Consider the following 21,522-nt stretch of genomic DNA (forward strand, 5'->3'; position numbering starts at 1 on the left):
ATTTCTACTTCAACAACCATAATTCAAATCAAATTCTTTTCAAAAAATTTGCATAATTTTCTCCCGAAAAAACAAACAAACATCCGATGGAAATTTTCATGTATCGAAACCAAAAAAAAAAACAAGAAAATATTTTGTGCCTCATTTTTTGTATTGATTGTAGGATTCCTGGGTTTTTATTCTTGATGATGGTGGTAGTCGAATGAATGAATGAATGAACATTTCGAAAATGATAAGATAATATTTTTTTTTTTGTCATATAAAATATGGATATTTTCGTATATCGTTCTTCGTTTTCATCGTGGCTTCAAGATGGACACAATATATGGATCTCAGATAATAATAATTTTACTTTCCCTTATCACAATTTTAGCTTCAAGCTTTTTTTTTCTTCTAAATTTCATTTCATTGTGTGTGCGTTTTTTGTGTGTGGCAAGAATCTTAGAGAATCATTTTGAAAATTTATCAAAAAACTATTTCGACAACAACAACAACAACAACAATATACCTTTTTTTTACAAGTGATATTAAATATTTTTTAACCCCCGTTATCTCATCTTATTGACTTTTTTTTTATATAAAAAAAACTTGTACTTATCATCCATCATCATCATTATTGGCATTTATACAACAAAATTTTTCAAATTTTCTTTTTCAAAATTACAATTTTCCAATTTTTTGGTTTGTGTTTACATCATTTTTTGTTTTTCTATTTAATTTATATACACACTATATATGTAATGTAATAATCAATTTTTTTGAACCAAATTTTTTTCATTCAACCAATATTTTGATTTTATTTGTTTTGATTGATGTGAATTTTTTTTTGTAATTTGTAATTTTGTTTATTTTTTCGGACTTGAATGAATAAAATTTCCATTAGATCAATGATTCTTTAAAAAAAATTGCTCCTTCTGAATTTTTTTGAAAAAAAAAATAGAAAAAAAAAGTTTAGTCAGTCAAGTTAATCGATTCTGGGTTAATGATGATTAGCATCTTACCAAAGATATCATGAAATATATCTGGAGGAGCAATATTTTGATTCAAGATAACTTTGTCAAGATCAAATGTACATTCGAACGATAGAATTATCTTTTCTCACGTATACATTTTTTTGTAGAGTTTTTACTTGTACTGGTGGTGATAATGGACCAGCACCACGTGTTGTAAATGCTTGTGCACGTATTGAATAAATTGATTGTGCTTGCAGATCGGATATTGTTGTTAATTCATTACTATTAACCAATTGTACATACCATAAATTAATTGAAAGATTTGGATTTATTGTATAATATCTCGACAGACACTGCTTCTTTCGAAACCCATAGGTAATCCGAATATTTCGTTTTGTGCTAGGTTTGTGTCACAAATCAAATTTGCTTTTTTTTGAACCAAAAAAAAAGGAACAAATGAATTTCGTCCCATTTCACCTTATTCCATATTGAGAACAAAAAAAAAATCGTCAATTGAAATTTCAATTCTTAATTTGAATCAATTGTTCAAATGACCGATACATTTGGATTGGTGAATTTCTTGAAATTGATTTCGTAGATTTTATCGATAACTGACGCAATATCTTTTACGGAGATTTTTCATTAATGCGTCGTTTTTTTAGTACAATTGTTTGGTATCAAAAAAAATTTGAATACGCAAATGAGGGTCACATTGGTTACAAAAAAAAAGCTATAGAACATGTTATTGGTTGTGTTCTATGTTCTTCCGGATGTTTTTTCATTATTTCTGGCTCGTGCATTGATGGATAAATCTATTATTATGAATAAAAATATATACAACAAAACCCCATCACAAGCTCAACATTATATGTACAATATATGATCAATCCGAAATTTCGGATAAACGTTTTTTTCAATAAATTGAATTGGTTGTTTATTTTAACGCGTTCGCTACCAGCGACGCATATTTGCTGGTCGTTTATTTGCTGTAGTTCTATGTGTTTTTTCAAAACCTCCGGTAGCGAACGTGTTAAAATTTAAAATTTTTCTTTTTTCGAAAATTCAAAATTCCACGGAATTAGAAATTTAGAAATACTACTACTATAGTTTCATGCTATACAGCAATGTGAATGAAATGCAATATGCGCATGCAAAATCAAGACTTGAAAATTCAAGGGAAATAATAAGGCGCCAGACTGTCTGGCTATTGAATGGAAAATGCAAAAAATGGTCCTTATTATATCGTTTGATATTTTTTCTTTTTTCACATTCATTTTCGAAACGATAGTGCGACAAGTAATAAGTTTTAATTTCTTTTGCTTTCAATTTGTTTCTGATCTTGAAAAAATGGAATTTTTGCAAGAATTCTTAGATAATGCTAAATTCTTTGGCCAAAATGAATCGATACGACGATTAAAGACATGGATTAAACGACATTTTGATGATTATTTTGAATTGATTGATTTTTTCGAATTATATCATCCGGATGATTGTTCAAGCAATGACGAATTGATCTATTTTGGTGTTCAATTTAAAAATCCTTATCTGGCTGCTCGTGTTGTTGGTAGGTTGATATCTTTTATGATTGATTCTACATTGAAAAGCAAATAGATTTTAATTTCGAAATAATTATTATTGAAATAGGCCGAAATGGTACCGTAATCCGCCGAATTCGAGAAATGACCGGAACCGAAATCATTTCTCCGCAATATCATTTGAATGAACGGATGACAAATAATTTCCGACGACCATCACAATGTTCAAGACAATCGTTCTTGATCATTTCACGAAATGCCATCCGTATCGTCTATTCCATTATTTTGATCATTACTACCGGAATCTATTTTTTGCAACGATTTCGAGATTTAATTTCACCCAATCCTGATGAAATTTGTTATCGTTTACCAGTTCGATCGGATTTGGTTCCATCTATTCTCGCCAACAACGCAATGAAAATCATCCTTATCCAGTGGTCTACCGATGTACGGATTGTATCGCCAAAACCGTATTGTAATCCGTGTCAATTTTTCATCATTGGTAGACAGGTTTGTTATTTTTTTTATTTAAAAAAATTGAATAAAATTCATTTTTCATTTTTCATTATAGGAAAATGTTCGAATCGCCATTAATTTGGTGGTTGAACACATCAAATCAATCATTGTATCACCAACCATCATCAATCGTTGTTAACAAAACAAAAAATAGTTGTAATTTGACTTATATATTTATTATAACTACGATTAATAAATAAAAATTACTAATTTTATTACACAATGATGATTATTATAACGAAAAAAAAAAAGAATCCTTGATCAAGGATACTCGACTATGTTCTGTTGTGTTCTGCTGTGTACGTCTTGGTTAAAGAATAAAATTGGTCTGTTCTGTTCTTGTTCGTTCGTTCGATGAATGGTAGTGGTGGGTATTGTTGTTGTTGTTAGTGTTGTTTTGTTGCGTTCCATGTGATTCTTTTTTTTCTATATTCGAAAATTGGAAAAAAATTGGAAAATCTAAAAAAGTGAAATGAAAAAACAATTGTTCACACCCGAAATGATTTGCGTTGAATGAATTCATCCAAGATTCTTGAATTCGAATTGGAATTCTTCGATCATCGTCATTGAATGGAAAAAATGTCTTGCGGTGGTGTTGTTGTAGTTGGTGAAACAAATGAAAATATTTTCGAAATTGCTATCGTAACTAATAATATTAATTTAGCCGAATCAATTATTCATCTGGTAAATGCAAATTCCTATTTTAATCATCGAAAAGAACTACCACTTCATTTAAGTGTTAAAAATGGTAATCTGAATATGGTTAAATTTCTTATTGAAAATGGTGCCGATGTTAATATGATGGATCGTTCATTTATGTATCCATTACATTATGCATGTCAATTTGTTTATCCAAAAATTGCTTCAATATTGATTAGTGCTGGTGCAAATCCAAATATTCATTCAATTCGATCATCAACACCATTATTGTTGGCTATTGAAACTCATTCACTTGGTAAGTGTTTTTTGATTCAGTAAATTTCGTAAATTTTTTCATTTGTTTTAACCCCGCAAAGAACTAGTCAAAATTCTTGTCGAATCTGGTGCCGATATTGAAAAACAAGATCAATCAAATGGAAATACACCATTAAATCAAGCATGTTATAATTATCCATCGAATACTCAAATCGATATTGTTGATTATCTTATAAAATGTGGTGCAAATGTAAATTCGAAAAATTATTCCGGTTTAACACCATTATTAACAGCTATACTTGCTAATTATAATTTAAATGTACGTCTTATTAAACTGTTATTACGTTCGGGTTGTAATCCAAACGATGCAAATTTGGCCGGTATATCACCATTATTGGCTGCTATTCGTCGATCAAGTGATCATTTTGATGATGGTAATCAAACTGTACAATTATTAATCGATCATGGTTGTAATGTTAATGCACGGGAATTTGAAAATAATCATCATCGTCAACAACCGATTGGTTTATCACCAGGTGGTGATACTGCATTAAACATTTCGATTGATCGTAATCAAGATTCGATTACCGAAAAACTTATTCGTAATGGAGCCGATGTAGGTGTGGAAAATCTACGTGGTGAAACGCCAATATTTTCATTAATACGTGATCGTAAATATGTTCTTGCACGACAAGCACTAGCAACATTACCAATTATTTCAGCAAAAGATTTACAACAATTTCCGCGTTATCTATCCGATGAATATCATATGAATGAAGATCAAAAAAATTTCCATCAAATCAAACAATTTCTATTTCAACAACCAGGGCCATCATATTTTCCACGTTTAATGCATCTATGTCGTTGTTGCATTCGAAAATCATTAGGACGATATTCCGATCGTTCGATAAAACATTTAAAATATCTGCCTGAATCAATACGATCGTATTTAATGTTGAAACAATTGTAAATTCAAATTTCACAACAACTACCTGGCTGCTGTAAAAAACAATTTTTATTTTTGTAATTTTCTCGTATTTGTAATTAATAATAGTAACAATAAAACTTAACCACTTTCTCTCTCGCTCACCAATTTCTGACTATCCAGTTAAAGTTATTTCAAACTCAAAGAAACATATAAAGATAAAATAATGCCAATACAATATGTGATATTAGTATGAATATAAGCATAACATATGCAAATTTAAATGAACGTGATGGATCAGAATGTACAACCGGTCCGAATGATATTAGCAGCACTGAACCAGAAAGGAATGCTGCAGAAGCAAAAAATATAAATTGAATTTGACGATTATTAATCAATGCCAGAATTGTTACGGGTATAAATAATGACAGTGAATAACCATATGCACAAATACATTCAATAAATGTATAAAGTTTTGAACAACGACGCCATTGACAAAATGACCATAATATTAATGGTGCTAAAATAATATATGAAAATGTTATTGTCATTGCCATATTGATACGTTCAAATTCGAATGTTAATGGATGATATTCTTGCTTTATTGGTGTCGGTTTGATTGTTGAATTATGATCCATCATCATAGGATTGATTGTTGAAATGGTTTTCATTGAATTCAAATTCATATGTCGAATAATATCATCACAAATTGAAATAGTAAATGCCAATGTAATTGGTATCCAAAATGGTCCATAAAGATCTGGATTCGAATGTATATAACGATCAATATATGTTCCTTTTTCATTACCTTGTGTTAATGGTACTGGTGACCAAATAATTCGACGAATAAATTGATCAGTTGTAAGATCAAAATAACGGGCATAATAATCAAATTGCCATATGGTTAGTTTTGTTTGATTTTCATTTTTTGTTCCATCAGGTGATCCCAAATCAATCGGTTGTGTATCATCATTATCGACAAGAAAATCTGTATCACGATTTTTTTGTTGTTCAGTCGAACCGGTTACAATAATCGATGGTTCCAATACGAATGATCTGGTTGCTGTTGATTGTGTTGGTTGTTGTGTATTTTGAATTTGTCCACTAACATAAAGATTTTCATTACCACTTGGTATAAATTGTAATTGAACTTGATTCAATATTTGATGGCCATCCATTGATTGTGTTGGATGATTATCTGATGTTGGCGGTGGTGGTGGATTCAATGGTGGATCAAATGTCGAATCCAAAAATAATATTGCCGAATCGGATGTTTTATTATTCGAATCCATGATTTCTTTGAAACCAAAAAACACTTGAAAACTCAGTGATAAATTGTTGCCGTCATCAGCTGGATAATCCTATTTTTTTTTTGGAATTTTTTGAATGCCATCTTTTGGTTTGTTTATGAATCATTACGAAAATTGTGTTTTGATCAAAAAAAAAAAAAAGAGTCATGACTTTTTACAGGCAGAATTAGAATCCTCTTGTTGTTGTTTGATGAAATTTTCATTCAAAAAAAAATGATGACTTGAATATTTTTATCCCGAGAAACAATGAAACCATCATCATCAAATTCGGAACAACAACAACAACATTTACGGCCACCATTATCAAACAGAAAAAAAGGAAAAAAAATTAAAGGATATCGTCATGGACGACCATTTTTCTATCTAAATAATGATGAAAAAGTATGTAATTTTTTGTTATTTATAAAAAAGTTTTGATTAGATAACTGACTGTTGTTGACAAAGACTCTTGTTGACAGGTTATATCACATATAAAAAAGCTTGTCATATTTTCCTACACAATTGTTTTGCTAAATCGGGAATTAATTCTAACAATGACTGAAGTGAATTGCAAATGAGTAGAATCTCCTAAAGAGCTTTATAGAGAAAAACATTCGTTTCGAATGACAACAACAACATCAAAATGATGATGATGAAATGAAATGAAACAAGTTGATTCTAGTTACACAACAACAGCCACAAGAACAACAACCGAATAACAAATATGTATCAAAATCAAATCGTTTTCCACCATTTAAAATATTCACTTTATTAATTTAACTTTATTTTCACAATTTAACCATCAATATTAAATACAAATATTAACCACCAGATAAACCACCAATTAAAATATAAATAACCAAATAACCAATCACTGTTGGTTCCGCCGATTTCCACCAATGGTTCGAATTCCGCCAGTTTTCCACCGATGATTTAACCAATGACCAACCAATAACCAATAACCAATCATCAATCCTGGTATCCAACCGACTAGAATCCGAACAACGTTTGCCAAGTTTGATCGGGTTTATATATGCCCGATCAAACATCCATCCATTTGTTTAGTCTACCAAATGTTGCCATCGATGATTTCCTTTTGACCTCGTTCGGCGAATTTACCTTTTATCTTTTATTGCCATTACCATATTTAGCCATTATCTAAATAATTGTTTAATATTATTTTAATCCATATTCATCGGCATCCTGTCTTTTATCTTCTAAATTAATTTGTTATCAATTCCAATTCCATTTTTGTCCATAGTCCAAACTTCATCAACAAGATTTGTTTATTTTCGTTATTCGATTTCCTTCCAATAAGTTTGCTGATATTTTGTTTTGATTTTCCAATTCCCATGAATAATAATTTTACCACGACATATGTAATGAATAGAATGTTTGCTGTTTTTTATTTAATAACAAGTTTTTTTTGCTTTTATCCTGATCGATTCGTAGTTTAGTAAAATCCATATTCATGAAAACGATGATGATGATGATGATAATACAAAAAACAAACAAACAAACAACCGTAGTTTATCATCATTATCATAAGTTTTCTGTCTGCTTGTTCAGTTCGCGAAAATGATGATAATAATGTTGCTGCTCATCATCATCACGTTGTTTTTCCTTTGAAAAATTAATAAACAAAAAAAAATTGAAATTCAAATAGCCGTTCGTTATGTTTTTTGATTGGGAGGTAGTATTTATCGAGTCTCTTTTTCCAGGATATCTCTTTTCCGATTGATTTTTAATTATGAAATTTTCTTCCCATTTTTGTTTTCTAGAATTTTGATGATTTAGAATTGGATGAGCAACACCGACAACAACAACAACAATCGAATGAAAATGAAGAATATAATCCGGATTACGATGGTGAAATCGACTATGATTATGAAGATGAAGATAATGATGATGTTGTTGATGAAGAGAAACAAGTTTTAGTTGGTATATGTTCAATGTCAAAAAAATCACAATCAAAACCAATGAAAGAAATTCTATCCCGGCTAAATGAATTTGAATATATTCGTACTGTTGTATTTGATGAATCGATCATTTTGGATTCACCTGTTAATGAATGGCCAATTGTTGATTGTTTAATATCATTTCATTCAAAAGGTTTTCCATTAAACAAAGCAATTGAATATGCAAATTTACGTGAACCATTTGTTATAAATGATCTACATATGCAATATGATATACAAGATAGACGTAAAGTTTATAAAACAATTAAAGATTCAGGTATTGAATTACCACGTTATGTTGTATTGGATCGTGATTCATCGGATCCAAACGAAGGTATACTGATCGAAAGTGAAGATTCAATCGAAGTTAATGGTATTGTTTTTAACAAGCCTTTTGTGGAAAAACCAATTTCAGCTGAAGATCATAATATTTATATTTATTATCCATCATCAGCTGGTGGTGGTAGTCAACGTTTATTTCGAAAAATTGGTTCTCGTTCATCGGTTTATTCACAAGAAAGTCAAGTACGGAAAACTGGTAGCTATATTTATGAAGAATTTATGCCTACCGATGGTACTGATGTTAAAGTTTATACGGTTGGACCAGATTATGCACATGCAGAAGCAAGAAAATCACCCGCATTAGATGGTAAAGTTGAACGTGATAAAGATGGAAAAGAAGTTCGATATCCAGTTATGTTAAGTAATGTAGAAAAATTAATAGCACGAAAAGTTTGTTTAGCATTTCGGCAAACAGTTTGTGGTTTTGATTTATTACGTGCCAATGGGAAATCCTATGTATGTGATGTAAATGGATTTTCATTCGTAAAAAATTCAATGAAATATTATGATGATGCAGCAAAATTATTGGGCAATATGATTCTACGAATATTAGCACCACAACTACATATACCATGGTCGATACCGTTTCAATTGGATGATCCACCAATAATGCCAACAACATTCGGTAAAATGATGGAATTACGTTGTGTTGTCGGTGTCATACGACATGGTGATCGTACACCAAAACAAAAAATGAAAATGGAAGTAAAACATCCAAAATTTTTTAAAATATTTGAAAATTATGGTGGTTTTAAAGATAATCAACATCATGTTAAACTAAAACAACCAAAACAATTACAAGAAATTTTAGATGTAGCAAGATATTTGTTAAGTGAAATTGATCAAAATCATGATCCTGAAATTGAAGAAAATCGTTTTAAATTAGAACAGCTGAAATCTGTTCTAGAAATGTATGGCCACTTTTCCGGTATTAATCGTAAAGTTCAACTAAAATATCAACCAAAAGGACGACCACGTCGTTCAAGTAGTGAAGAAGATCTACCACGTGAACCATCATTACTTTGTATTGTTAAATGGGGTGGTGAATTAACACCAAGAGGTCGTATTCAAGCTGAAGAAATGGGAAAACTGTTTCGTTGTATGTATCCGGGTGGACAAGGTGAATATTCCGGTAATCAAGGTCTTGGTTTTCTTCGGCTGCATTCAACATTTCGTCATGATTTAAAAATTTATGCATCGGATGAAGGTCGTGTACAAATGACTGCTGCTGCATTTGCAAAAGGATTACTGGCATTAGAAGGTGAATTAACACCCATACTAGTACAAATGGTTAAAAGTGCAAATACAAATGGTTTATTAGATAATGATTGTGATTCAAGTAAATTTCAAAATATGGTTAAACAAAAAATACATGAACTAATGCAATTAGATCATGAATTTACAGAGGAAGATGAAAAAAAATTAAATCCAATGAAAGCACCATCCATTACGAATGCAATGAATTTTGTAAAAAACCCAGTAAAATCATGTGATCAAATACATAATTTTATTAGAAAATTAAATAATTTAATAAAAGAACGTAGAAATGAAAGTCATTTACAAGATGCACATCTTTATTATGGTGAAACATGGGATTTGATGCAACGACGTTGGTCAAAATTGGAAAAAGATTTTAAATTAAAAAATGGAAAATATGATATAACAAAAATACCGGATATTTATGATTGTATTAAATATGATTTACAACATAATCAACATTTCCTACAATCATCGGATGCACATGATTTTTATACAAATGCAAAAGCAATGGCCGATATTGTTATACCACAAGAATATGGTACAAATGTTTATGAAAAATTAACAATCGGCTTGGGTACTTGTACACCATTATTGAAAAAAATTAAAGCCGACCTGCTGAGTATTATTACCGATGCTGAATCGGTTGATCAAGAAACTGGTGAATCAGTTAATCGTCTAAATCCACAATATTCATATGGTGTATCATCACCTGGTCGTCATGTTCGTACACGTCTTTATTTTACAAGTGAAAGTCATATTCATTCATTATTGAATGTTATACGTTTAGGTTTGTTTGATTGATTGATTTTTTGATTTTTGACATTTCATTGATTTGATTCGATTCAATTTAGGTGGACTTTTCGATGAATCCAAAGATGAACAATGGAAACGTGCAATGGATTATATATCAGTTATTTCGGAATTAAATTATCTAACACAAATTGTTATAATGTTATATGAAGATCAGACAAAAAATCCTCAATCCGATGATCGTTTTCATGTTGAATTACATTTTAGTCCAGGTGTTGTTTGTTGTTTGAATCAGAAAAATCTACCAAAAGGACCAGGATTTCGTACACAAACTGGTTCCAGAAGTACACAAACAAAGGTAAGTGTTAAACATTTCATTTCATCATTAACACCACCATCATCATCATCATTATTATTATTAACCCTTTAAACACTATAGTTAGTTGCTTAAAATTCCTTATAGAATTGAATCCAAATTTAAAATTTTACTAACTAAAAAAATGTGTCTTGTCCTCCCCCCTCACCACCACCACCTGTATATCCTTCATCCAACATCCTTCATCATCGTCGCCGTCTTCGTCACTGTTGTTGTTGTTGTGGTTGATGTCTATGCTTTATTTCGGAACCAAAAATCCTCCCGCGTATATATGTCGTTCCTGTAAACCACCAATGTTCAATGTTCAATGTTTTGAAGAAAATTGTATTAAGTTCTTCATTACCAAGTTCGATACAAGAAGAAGATGAATTTTTATATGATGATAATGATGATAATCATGATGATAATGATATCGATCAAATACAGTCAAAAATTGATTCAGTTTTTATTGATGGATCATCAAATGTTATACAGGAACAACAACAACGACTGGAACAGGAACAACAACAACAACGAGCAACGACATGTTCATCATCATGGCCAACGAATGCTTTAAAATCCACCACCATTGCCACCGCCACCGCAATATGCTGTAGTATTAATCCAACAATCACCACCACCAATACAACCAATACGATCACAACAACAAATGCAACATTAAATAAATTGAATACCTCGAGCACATCAACAACCATAAATAATAATTATCCAAATTCATATCAGATACCATCCATTTCAATTTCAACACAATGCCGAAATAGATTTATGATGAATAATAATAATAATAAATTTAATAATTTTGCTTCAAACAATCAAGCTGTGAGTGTAAATCCATTTATAAATTCAATTTTTCTGTCGTTTTTTTCGTAGTTTTTTGCTGTTTTGTTTCTTTGCTCTTTTCTTTTTTTCCATTTTTTGTTTCATTTTTCATTCATTTTCGCTTTAATAATTTTTGCTTCAAAATCACTTTTTGGTTATCAATTTGAATATTTGAATTAATTGAAGTTTTATTTATTTTTTTGTTTTATTACAGGTAGATTCACCGGTAATCATTGAAGAACCAGAAAGTCCAGGTGAAAAATCATTGGTAGAGACAACAACAATGAAAACGCAACCAATTCCGATTACTGTTTCGACTTGTTCGATTGATCGTAAAAGTATCTATCTATCTATCCTTATCATCAGACTTTTTATGGATAATTTTTATCCAAAAAAATATTTTTTCTCTCTTTCTTTCAAACAGTTTCAAATAGCAGTGAAGAAACAACAGCCAATCTAATCACTCGAAGTTATTCAATATCGGATACACGTGCACATAGTTTAGAAAATGAAAAATCATCATCGGATCCTAATCCTACTAATCCCAATCATCATCATAATAATCAACGTAAAGAAATGAAAAAATTACCAACATTAGAAAAAGATAATACAATTGCATTAAGTTGGAATGATGTTTCAGTTGCTGGTGGTGGTAGTGGTGGTGGTTATCGTGAACCAAGACATTCAGCAACAAATTGTAAGTTTGTTTATCTTTGTAAAAATATGAATATTTTCAAATGTTATTTTCGTTAATGAATTTTAGTTCGTAAAGGATATCGAAATTCAATACCAACACAATTGATGCGTTTGTATATACCGGAAAATCATCAATTTGGTTCAACTTCGACATTATTCTCTACAGCTGTTATTAGTGGTTCATCATCAACACCAAATTTACAGGATACTGTTGTCATTGATACACCTGGCCAGCCAACAATCCGACCATTAGAAACATTACATAATGCATTATCATTACGTTATTTAAGTGAATTTTTAGATAAAATGATCACTTCACCTTGGTATCGTTTTCCTTGTTCACCATCTAAATCACCAATGCCTGTATTAATGCCTATACCATCAATGGAACAATCAGATTTATTATTAATTTCATTCAAATCTAATGATCAATCAAAATCTGATCAATCAAATTAATCAATCAATCAATCACCAATCAAACAGTCAACAAAACTATCTGAATTTCTATCTGAACACGAAATGTCCTTTTTCCCTCAACAAGTGATCAGCCATGAAAATCCTTATGTTTTTCTTTTTTCTATATAATCCATTTGATTTAAATAATTTCGATCTCGATTCTTTTCAAAAAAAATTGTTATTTATCGTTATTTTCAATAAAGATTCTTCGTTTCTTTCTTTTCTTTTTTTCCGCAATCCAAAGATGTCAGCACAATCACAAATGCTCAACAAGTGTGCTTCACTGCATTGCATTATTCATTATCCTTTATTTTATTTACAAGGCAGTGAAGTTGATGGTAGCCATCTTTTTGTGTTTTTTTTTTTTTTTGTTATGAATGAATTATCGTTTTACGAAGAGAAAAAAAAATGAGATTTCACAGTTATTGTGAGATTTGGTGATGATGATGATGATGATGATTGTTTCATACTGACCGCGCCAGTTTTACAAGCGAAGCTAGCGTAAGCTGAATTTGTTTTTGTTTTTGTCAACAGTGTGTCCATTCTCCTTTCATATTCGTATCCGACTGAATCTCTCTCTCAATTGCATGAGCCATTGTTTGATTATCGTTTTGTTCAATGTTCAATCATTTTGAACCTGTTTATATATCTCAAAATGGCTCCAAAAACTAGATCAACATCGAATAATAATTTTGTTGAAAATCTTAATAATGTAAGTTCTGTATTGAAATAAACTGTTTTTCAACTAACATTGATCTAATATTGATAAATAGAATTCAAAAACTAATCAATCTGATCTCATCAACAATCGAATCGATGATAATGATGATTCGAATTCTGCCGAAAGCGATAACACCACGATTGATACGAATGGCTCAACAAATCAATGCTCGAAATGTTCTTTAATTTTCGAACAAACAGAACAATTATTCAAACATTTAAAATCTGAACATAATATTATACAATGTCAACGTTGTTTGAAAGAATTTTCAAGAAAAACACATCTTAAACGACATTTACGTGATGTTTGTTTTGATAATCAATCGGATAATCAACCGGATAATCAACAACAATCAAATTTGATGAAAAAATTTGATTGTCTTTATTGTAATCAAAAATTTAAACGTCATGATAATCTACAACAACATATACGAAAAAAACATTCAGAATATGCTGATCGTACGGAAAAAATAAGAAAATGTTGTTGTACAATTTGTGGTAAATATTTTTATACACCAAGTCATCTAATCATACATGAACGAATACATACTGGTGAAAGACCATTTCAATGTTCATATTGTCCGAAATCATTTACAAATAATGGTGCATTACAAAAACATATACGAATTCATACGGGTGAAAAACCATTTGAATGTAATATTTGTGGTTTAAAATTTTCATTAAAAGGTACATTAAGTCGTCATTCAAAAATACATACTGGTATTAGGCCACATAAATGTCAATATTGTAATAAACAATTTATACAGGCTGGTGGTTTAAAAGCACATCTGTTTTTTCATACTGGTAAAAATGGTTTTAAATGTGATCAATGTGATCGACAATTTAATCGTAAAGCAAGACTGGATATGCATAAAAAATATGTACATGATAAAATTAAACCATTTGTTTGTCCATCATGTAAAAAAGCATTTACAAGAAAAGAAGATTTAACTAGACATCTGGTTCTTCATACTGGAGTGAAAAATTATCATTGTCTTTATTGTAATAAAAGGTATGTTGAGATTTTTAATTTTTTCGATTGAAATTAATCACTAATTATCGTTATCATTATAGTTTTGCCATTAAAGCATCATTAAATGTTCATATATTGACGCATCGTAAAGAAGAACCGATAGTTTGTAAAAAATGTAGCCATGCATTTATACGTAAAGATTGTCTTATGCGTCATATTCGTAAAGCACATCGTGATGAATCGGATGATTTGCTCAATCAACATGGTTTTGTTATTATTGATAAAGAACAGGATATAAATCTGAATAAAGAAAATTCACAATCGAATAAAATGAAATATCGTTTGGTACAACGAAAAATCAGTGATGATAAACTTTGTCAAGCTATTCGTGAATTGTTGGCCTATGTTGTTAATCAAGAACTATTACAAGGATATGGATGGCCAAATAAACCAGTTGATTTATTATTAGAATCATTAATTAAACAATGTAATCATGAACCAGTTAAAGCTGAAGATTATAGTTTTTTTGATCGTTTAAGAGAAAATGTTAAACTTTTATTTACGGTTGTTATTGAAGATGAATCATTGAAAGAAACATTAGAATTAAAAACAGTTGATGAAGTTATTGCCGATGTTATACAAGAAGCAAGCGAAGTTCGTGAACCATGAATTATTATTATTATTATTCAAATTATATTCATAATCCAAATGCATTCATTTTATAAATTGTATCCTTTTTTTTGTATTTTTTTTTGCATTTCATAAATTATTTTTTTTTCATTAAAAATTGATATTTTTTTCAAAATATACAAAAATGATTTCCGGGAAGTTTTCCGTTACGAGAAAAAAATGAAATGAAATTTACGAAAAACTTACCACGCTCGTACGCGTATTTGTCCATCTGTCCGCATCGGTCAATTCGAATGTTTTTTTGATGTTACCGAAAAATAAAATTTTGATCGAAATTTTAAAATTATGGAAAATAAAATTGTAAATAAAACAATGACCGATGAAGAAAAAGCACAAAAAGCTTTGCAAAAAGCTCAACGTAAAGCAGAATTTGTAAGTTTTTTTTGCTTTGTTTTTTGAACATTGCATCATGGCAGTTCAATTGAAAAAATTGACTTATTTTTCTTTAATTAGGAAGCAAAATTTAAAAAAGAATTGGAATCGAAGAAAAAAACCGAAATCAATAAATCATCTAAGACAAAAGCAGAATTAAGAGCCGAACGTCGAGCTTTACAAGAAGCACAACGTGCTGTCAAATCTGGAAGTCAACAATCATTGCAAACAAAGCCAACTGATCGTGAAAAATCAAAGCCAATTGTCAATAGATCTGAAAATTCGATGCCAAAAGAACAAACAAAAGTAGAATCATTGGATAAAAATGAGCACAAAAATAAAACGGCTCCCATTCTAACCAAACAAGAATCTATTCTTTCGAATAAAGAACTTCCAATCAGAATTTTTTCACATTTACCAAGAAGAATTTCTGAATTGAATAAAATTTCTATAAAATCAGTACCACCAATCGTCATTAGGATTGGTTATCAGATAAACAAAGATTTAATCGAAGATCCAACTGCTCGTTGTGTAGCAATGTTGATTGCTTTTGAAGAAGTAATCCAACATTATCAACCAGTAAAAGATATTAAACGAGAATTACAACGAATCATTTTTGAAGATTGTAAAATTTTTCTAAACAAATGTCGTCCATTATCGATCAGTATGATAAATGCAATAATGCATTTGAAGATGATTTTTTCACGTATATCATCCGGTGTTGATGATTCAGAATTTCGTTCAAAAGTTTGTAAATCTATTCGAATATTTATTGATGAAGAAATAATGTGTTCACGTGATGCAATATCCTGTGAACATGCAATGAAAATTTTTCCAATCAATTCACAAGAACAAACACAAACAATTTTAACATTAGGTTCATCAACTATAATGCAACAAATATTTTTGAATGCTATCAAACAAAAAGTACAATTTAATGTTATTGTTGTTGATACTAGTCCAAGATTTGATGGCCGACGAATGGTTGAATTTCTTACCAAACATGGTATTAAAACTACTTATGTTTTGATTAATGCTATTCTATGTGTAATGAAAAATGTTTGTATCCATATTGATTGATTGATTGTATTTGTAATAATAATTATTGTTTCTTTCCAGGTAAACAAAGTAATATTAGAAGCACATTCAGTACTTTGTAATGGTTATGTTATGTCAACAGTTGGTTCATCACAAATTGCATTGGTTGCAAAAGCATATAATGTACCAGTAATTGTTTGTTGTGAAACATATAAATATTCTGATCAAGCATATACTGATTGTTTTATACAGAATGAACTTGGTAAGCTGAAAAAAATAACTTTGATAAAATTGATAACTTTTTTCATTATCATTTTTAATAATCATTTTAGGCGCCAATTCAATGGAAAGTTTTTTCGATTGTTCATCAAACAATGCCAAAATTTATAATAATAATGATAATAATATTGTTACAAATTTAAATTTTTTAGATCTTTTTTATGATCTTATACCAAGAGAATTTATATCGGCTGTTATAACGGAAAAAGGTTTTCTACCTTGTACATCGGTACCGGCTATACTACGTTTTCGTGAAACTGTTCGATAATGTCGAATGATATAATCTGGGTTGTGTCTCTCCCTAATCAACAACAATTGAGCTATATGCTCTAATTTTTAAATTTTTAAATTTGAATTATTATTTCAATAAATAAATAAAAGATTATAAAAAGAATTGATTTGTTTTTATTATAAACAAAAATGATTGTGCATTGTTAATTAATTTAATTTAATTTAATTGAAAATAAATATGGCACGATTGTGCATTGTTTGTTGTGTGTTTTGCTTCAAAGCTAAAATTGAGGGAACAATTTTTTAAGCAAACAAACTGTAGTTGTTGAGTATTTTAGAATTAAGTTGTAATTCAATTATAATTTAGTTTATTATAAATATATGATGAGAACTGTTGTTCGTAATAAAATATAACTTGTTCTGTGAGAAAATACATTCGAAAATTCGAACTAAATTTTTTCGAATTTAGAATATATAGTAGCTCCCCTTAATTGAGTTAATTAGTTCTTAGAACAATTTCTTCTTTATTTATATGTTTCCTCTCAATAAACATGAATCATTATTCTCTTGCTTCTGAACTTGTGTAAGAGTTGTGGAAATGTTATCCGGTCATTAGAAGAAAAATTACATTATTGTTCAATGTTTTTTGAATTGGGTCAATTGGTAAACAGTCCTGAGTTGACTACATCGGTTAATACTTTGGCCAAAGAACTTGCTTCTGAGCATAGCAAGCTATTGTCTGATATAGATGTCGAAGATAATCGAAATCAAGAAATATTGGAAAAGATTGAATTTTATACGTCTATTGATTAAAAATCTTGATTGGCTTTTGTAATAGCCCGAAAATTAGTTCTAATTCCGTTAAGCTTTTTCCTTATATACTCAACCTTTTTTATTTGGTGGCAGAGATTCTACAGTTGTTTATTTATTATGGAAAAAGATGTTATTGTGTTATATTGACAGGTTATGGGCTTTGTCACGTTATCGAATACTCTTATACCAAAAATTATTAAATAATTGGAACTTTTTTGGGTATCGGTCAGTCAAGCTAACAATGTTAAGTCTTAATCTCTGGAAATATTGCAATCAAAATGAAGATATTATTGATGATGTGTCGCATCTTTTAAATCGTGCAATGGCAATTATTCATTGGTTCATTGACTGAGGTTGATGCTAAAAATGTGTTCAGAACACTGTACCCCGTACAATGTGCTTAATTCAGCTAATTGGTCAAATTTTGGTCACACTACCGTCGTAACATATCAAATACTACGACGCATCTATGATGTTTGTCGCTTTTAAGAGTATGATCCGCTCTCCTTAAAATCCGATTGTGTACTATAGTTTGCAACAAAAAAAAACAAGATCATTAAAGAACGAGATATTATTAAAACAACAATCGTTAAATAAGGAAGATTTAGAAAGCGTTTTTGGACGCTTAAGGAATCCGAAAGAGATGATTGCGCAGAGTTGGAACATAAATATCGTGGCCCTGTTGGCTAAAGCGGCCTGGGAGTTATTAAAAGATCTTGATACCGACGATCAAGTTTGATGGTTCTTGAAGCATTTATTTTTTTTAAAAAGCAAAACATAACTTTAAATTTTATTAAATGAAAAAAAACGAAAAAAAGAAATAAAGAAAAATGTTAAATCAATTAAGGATATTTCGGTGGAAAATGAGAGAATAGTTATTGAATTTAATAAATTAAATTTGTAAAAAGAATTATTCTTGATTTCTATCATTTTTTTCCATTCTTAATTCCTGTTAAATAAGATTCCAAAATAGATTTATTGACGTTTATTTCTCCATTTAACATTTTAACACATATTGTTTGCACAATATGTGTCTAGATTTGGAATCAATATAAAGTTCAATTTGTGATTTCAACTTTAGCTTGATATGAAAACCTTTCGATTTCCATCCTATTATTTTAGTTTTTTTTGTTAACCCCTTTCCAAATATCTGAATATATAATGGATTCTGGCAAAAAAAATATCTTTCAAGTCTTTATTTTTTTTGAAAGCTTAATGATCATCATTAATGATTTCTTCATCAATTTTTTTCAACAGATCAAACAGTGATGTTTCCAATGTTTGTGATAACCCGAAAATGGCGTCACACGAAAATGATAAAGATTATTACCAATATTATCTATGGTCAAAAAAATAAAAAAAATCAAATTTTAAAAAAATTAATAAATTAAAAACTTGTTAATGAAACAAACAAAATTTTCAAAAAATTCATTAAAAAATAACCAACCATAGCTTAATGATTTTATGAATTGTAACTTTTTAATAAATGTGTAAAGAAACAAACACAATTTTTAGATTCGATATTAAATTGGTTTATTAAAAAATCGTTGTTATATTACAAACAGCTTTCTCAAAAAACAAATAAAAAATACAATAGAAAGCTGACATTTTAAAATATGAAAAAAGGAATAATGAAGATGAAATATTGAATAATGTTGGTAGTGTGTCTGGTTGATTTTTCCGAATCTCCAAAAGCATAATAGCAAAACAAATATCATCGAAACACGTATCATAAACTGACGTCCATAACCGAATTTAGAAAAACAAAATTCTAAAATACTCAACAACAACAACAACAGTTTAAGTATAGTTCGAATAACCGAACATAGATTCTATTGTTCGTGATTTTGATTATCTGTCGAAGAAAAACGATGAAATTAAATAATATTCCAATTTTCGAATTAAAATTTTTCGAAAATGTATATAAGGATATCCATTTCTATTGTTCTTTATGTGTATACTATAACTAAAATTTAATCTGCTTTTGTTGTTTTTTTTTAAAGTAATCATTGGAAAAGATAAAGTTCAAACATCGAAATGAATTAAACTTTATTCTGTCTTTATTCTTGAGTGAATTCAATTGTTATTATCTCTCTCGTATTGTTAAACTCGAACTGAATCAAAGCTTGAAGACGTGAATGATGGTGCCATTTTGCGAGCGGTCAAGCCACCAATGTGATCAAATTGAATGTTCTAAACGGGGAGGTAAATTTGATAAAAATCACTGCTGTATCATTCTTTAATACGATAAACATTTTAATAGGTTTTTAACTACCGGCTTAGCCGTGCCCGTAGAGTAGTAGAATGTGCGTTTGGCATAATGGTGGCGAAATTTCGTTGTCTGAATTCAACATTTGCCATGAACACAATTAATTCAGTGAACATAATTAATGGGGAAGATACTAGCTATTCGAGTTTGTAATTAGAGAACATAGCGAATAGACGAGGAGCATAACTTGCCTTCAATTATATTCAGAACATTATAAATATATGAAATTATAAGTTCAATAAAATATAGAGTTTGTTTTTGTATCAAATTGTACGATGTGCTAAATAATTAGCATCAAATTCAAATTCAAATTAATCATCATCATCATCATTATCAATTTTATTTGAATTAAAATGTTTCAATTATTTCTGTTTTTTTGTTTTTGTTTTGTTTATTGTTTGATCTTGATTTGATCCGAACCAATCACGATATCCGTCACCTGTTTAACCGGCCAATTTCAGCGTTTTGAAAGTTAATTTCAAGATTCAACAACCAGTCAGCGAATTGAATTTCCAATGGTTAGGTTGTTTCCCAAATTCATTTTAGCCATTTAAAAATATTGAGAGATCCATAAGAAAACAATTTAAATTCTTTCAAAATGCCTTCCAATTGCATTTTTTAAACCGATTCTTCACGATCAGACGATGACATAAGATTCTTACAAAATACAGTCCAGAATTGTCGTTATCGTTATAAATATGAAAAATGTCACCTGATCATTCTGAACGATTAGCCTTTGATCTTGACATATTCCACATAGTTGAAATTTCGGTTTAAAGCCAACGAACGACCGATTCAAAGGGAAATCCATTGCTCCTTGTTCTGAATGATGGGAAGATTTGATTATTCGATTTGTAGAGATATTCATCTGAAATTTTTCAATAGAATGGACGAACGAGTCAACGAAAGACAATGGAAACATCCAAAATACTTGGAAATTGTTTCATGATTCGGAAACAAAAATAAAAAATAAACGAGGAATAAGACAAGAAACGATGTACACAAAAGATCAACAAGAATAAAGATTTGGAGAAAATTGTTCGTAGGACGAGAATCCGAAAGAAAATGATAGTTTAGCTTTAAAGCGATAGACTTTTATATCAAATTCTTCTTCAACTGTTTTTTTTATTAAAAAAAATCGTTAATAAAAGATAAAAATTCGAAAGATAAAAACAATGTATTCGAACACTGATTTTTCGTTTTTCTTCGCCATTGATTTCGAACAAATTCGAATTAATATTCGATTTTTAGCAATGCGCTTGCGTGCAATCATCAATATTTCCTTTTTCCGTTTTTCTACAATTACTTTGTGTGTGTTGAAAGAGAGCTTTTCGAAAATTTGGTGAT

General features: G+C 29.6%; 5 protein-coding genes across 8 annotated transcripts; 4 read left to right on the forward strand and 1 right to left on the reverse strand.

Moving 5' to 3' along the window:
* Positions 1 to 2,089: 2,089 nt before the first annotated feature.
* On the forward strand, positions 2,090 to 3,227 carry LOC113796422 (uncharacterized). The gene is made up of 3 exons (XM_027346698.2): positions 2,090 to 2,517; positions 2,598 to 2,998; positions 3,060 to 3,227. The coding sequence occupies exons 1-3, from the start codon at positions 2,172 to 2,174 to the stop codon at positions 3,141 to 3,143; spliced, it is 831 nt and encodes a 276-aa protein (XP_027202499.2). The 5' UTR covers positions 2,090 to 2,171; the 3' UTR covers positions 3,144 to 3,227.
* A 134-nt stretch (positions 3,228 to 3,361) lies between these two features.
* On the forward strand, positions 3,362 to 4,949 carry LOC113796394 (uncharacterized). The gene is made up of 2 exons (XM_027346668.2): positions 3,362 to 3,959; positions 4,021 to 4,949. Exons 1-2 carry the CDS (start codon positions 3,575 to 3,577, stop codon positions 4,887 to 4,889), a joined length of 1,254 nt encoding a protein of 417 aa, XP_027202469.2. The 5' UTR covers positions 3,362 to 3,574; the 3' UTR covers positions 4,890 to 4,949.
* Positions 4,891 to 6,268, reverse strand: LOC113796411 (protein YIPF1). Its single transcript, XM_027346686.2, has one exon. The coding sequence runs from the start codon at positions 6,134 to 6,136 to the stop codon at positions 5,045 to 5,047; it is 1,092 nt and encodes a 363-aa protein (XP_027202487.2). The 5' UTR covers positions 6,137 to 6,268; the 3' UTR covers positions 4,891 to 5,044.
* A 47-nt stretch (positions 6,269 to 6,315) lies between these two features.
* Positions 6,316 to 13,027, forward strand: LOC113796383 (inositol hexakisphosphate and diphosphoinositol-pentakisphosphate kinase 2). 4 transcript variants are annotated; one of them, XM_075821606.1, is made up of 7 exons: positions 6,317 to 6,535; positions 7,915 to 10,480; positions 10,545 to 10,801; positions 11,138 to 11,638; positions 11,853 to 11,976; positions 12,063 to 12,335; positions 12,402 to 13,027. In XM_075821606.1, exons 1-7 carry the CDS (start codon positions 6,401 to 6,403, stop codon positions 12,788 to 12,790), a joined length of 4,245 nt encoding a protein of 1,414 aa, XP_075677721.1. In that variant the 5' UTR covers positions 6,317 to 6,400; the 3' UTR covers positions 12,791 to 13,027. The 4 variants fall into 4 exon arrangements, with proteins under 4 accessions (XP_075677724.1, XP_075677721.1, XP_075677723.1 ...); XM_075821608.1 differs by having other exon boundaries at positions 11,294 to 11,638; XM_075821607.1 differs by lacking the exon at positions 6,317 to 6,535 and adding an exon at positions 7,698 to 7,826.
* Positions 13,028 to 13,125: 98 nt separating this feature from the next.
* On the forward strand, positions 13,126 to 17,256 carry LOC142644820 (uncharacterized). The gene is made up of 6 exons (XM_075821610.1): positions 13,126 to 13,502; positions 13,564 to 14,522; positions 14,585 to 15,137; positions 15,627 to 16,604; positions 16,665 to 16,845; positions 16,916 to 17,256. Exons 1-6 carry the CDS (start codon positions 13,446 to 13,448, stop codon positions 17,128 to 17,130), a joined length of 2,943 nt encoding a protein of 980 aa, XP_075677725.1. The 5' UTR covers positions 13,126 to 13,445; the 3' UTR covers positions 17,131 to 17,256.
* The last annotated feature ends 4,266 nt before the right edge of the window (positions 17,257 to 21,522 follow it).

The sequence above is a fragment of the Dermatophagoides pteronyssinus genome, unplaced genomic scaffold (assembly GCF_027571235.1).
Source record: "Dermatophagoides pteronyssinus isolate colony J.1.1.1.1 unplaced genomic scaffold, Derpt_VIB-CSIC_2022.12 sq0011, whole genome shotgun sequence".
Lineage (NCBI taxonomy): Eukaryota > Metazoa > Arthropoda > Arachnida > Sarcoptiformes > Pyroglyphidae > Dermatophagoides > Dermatophagoides pteronyssinus.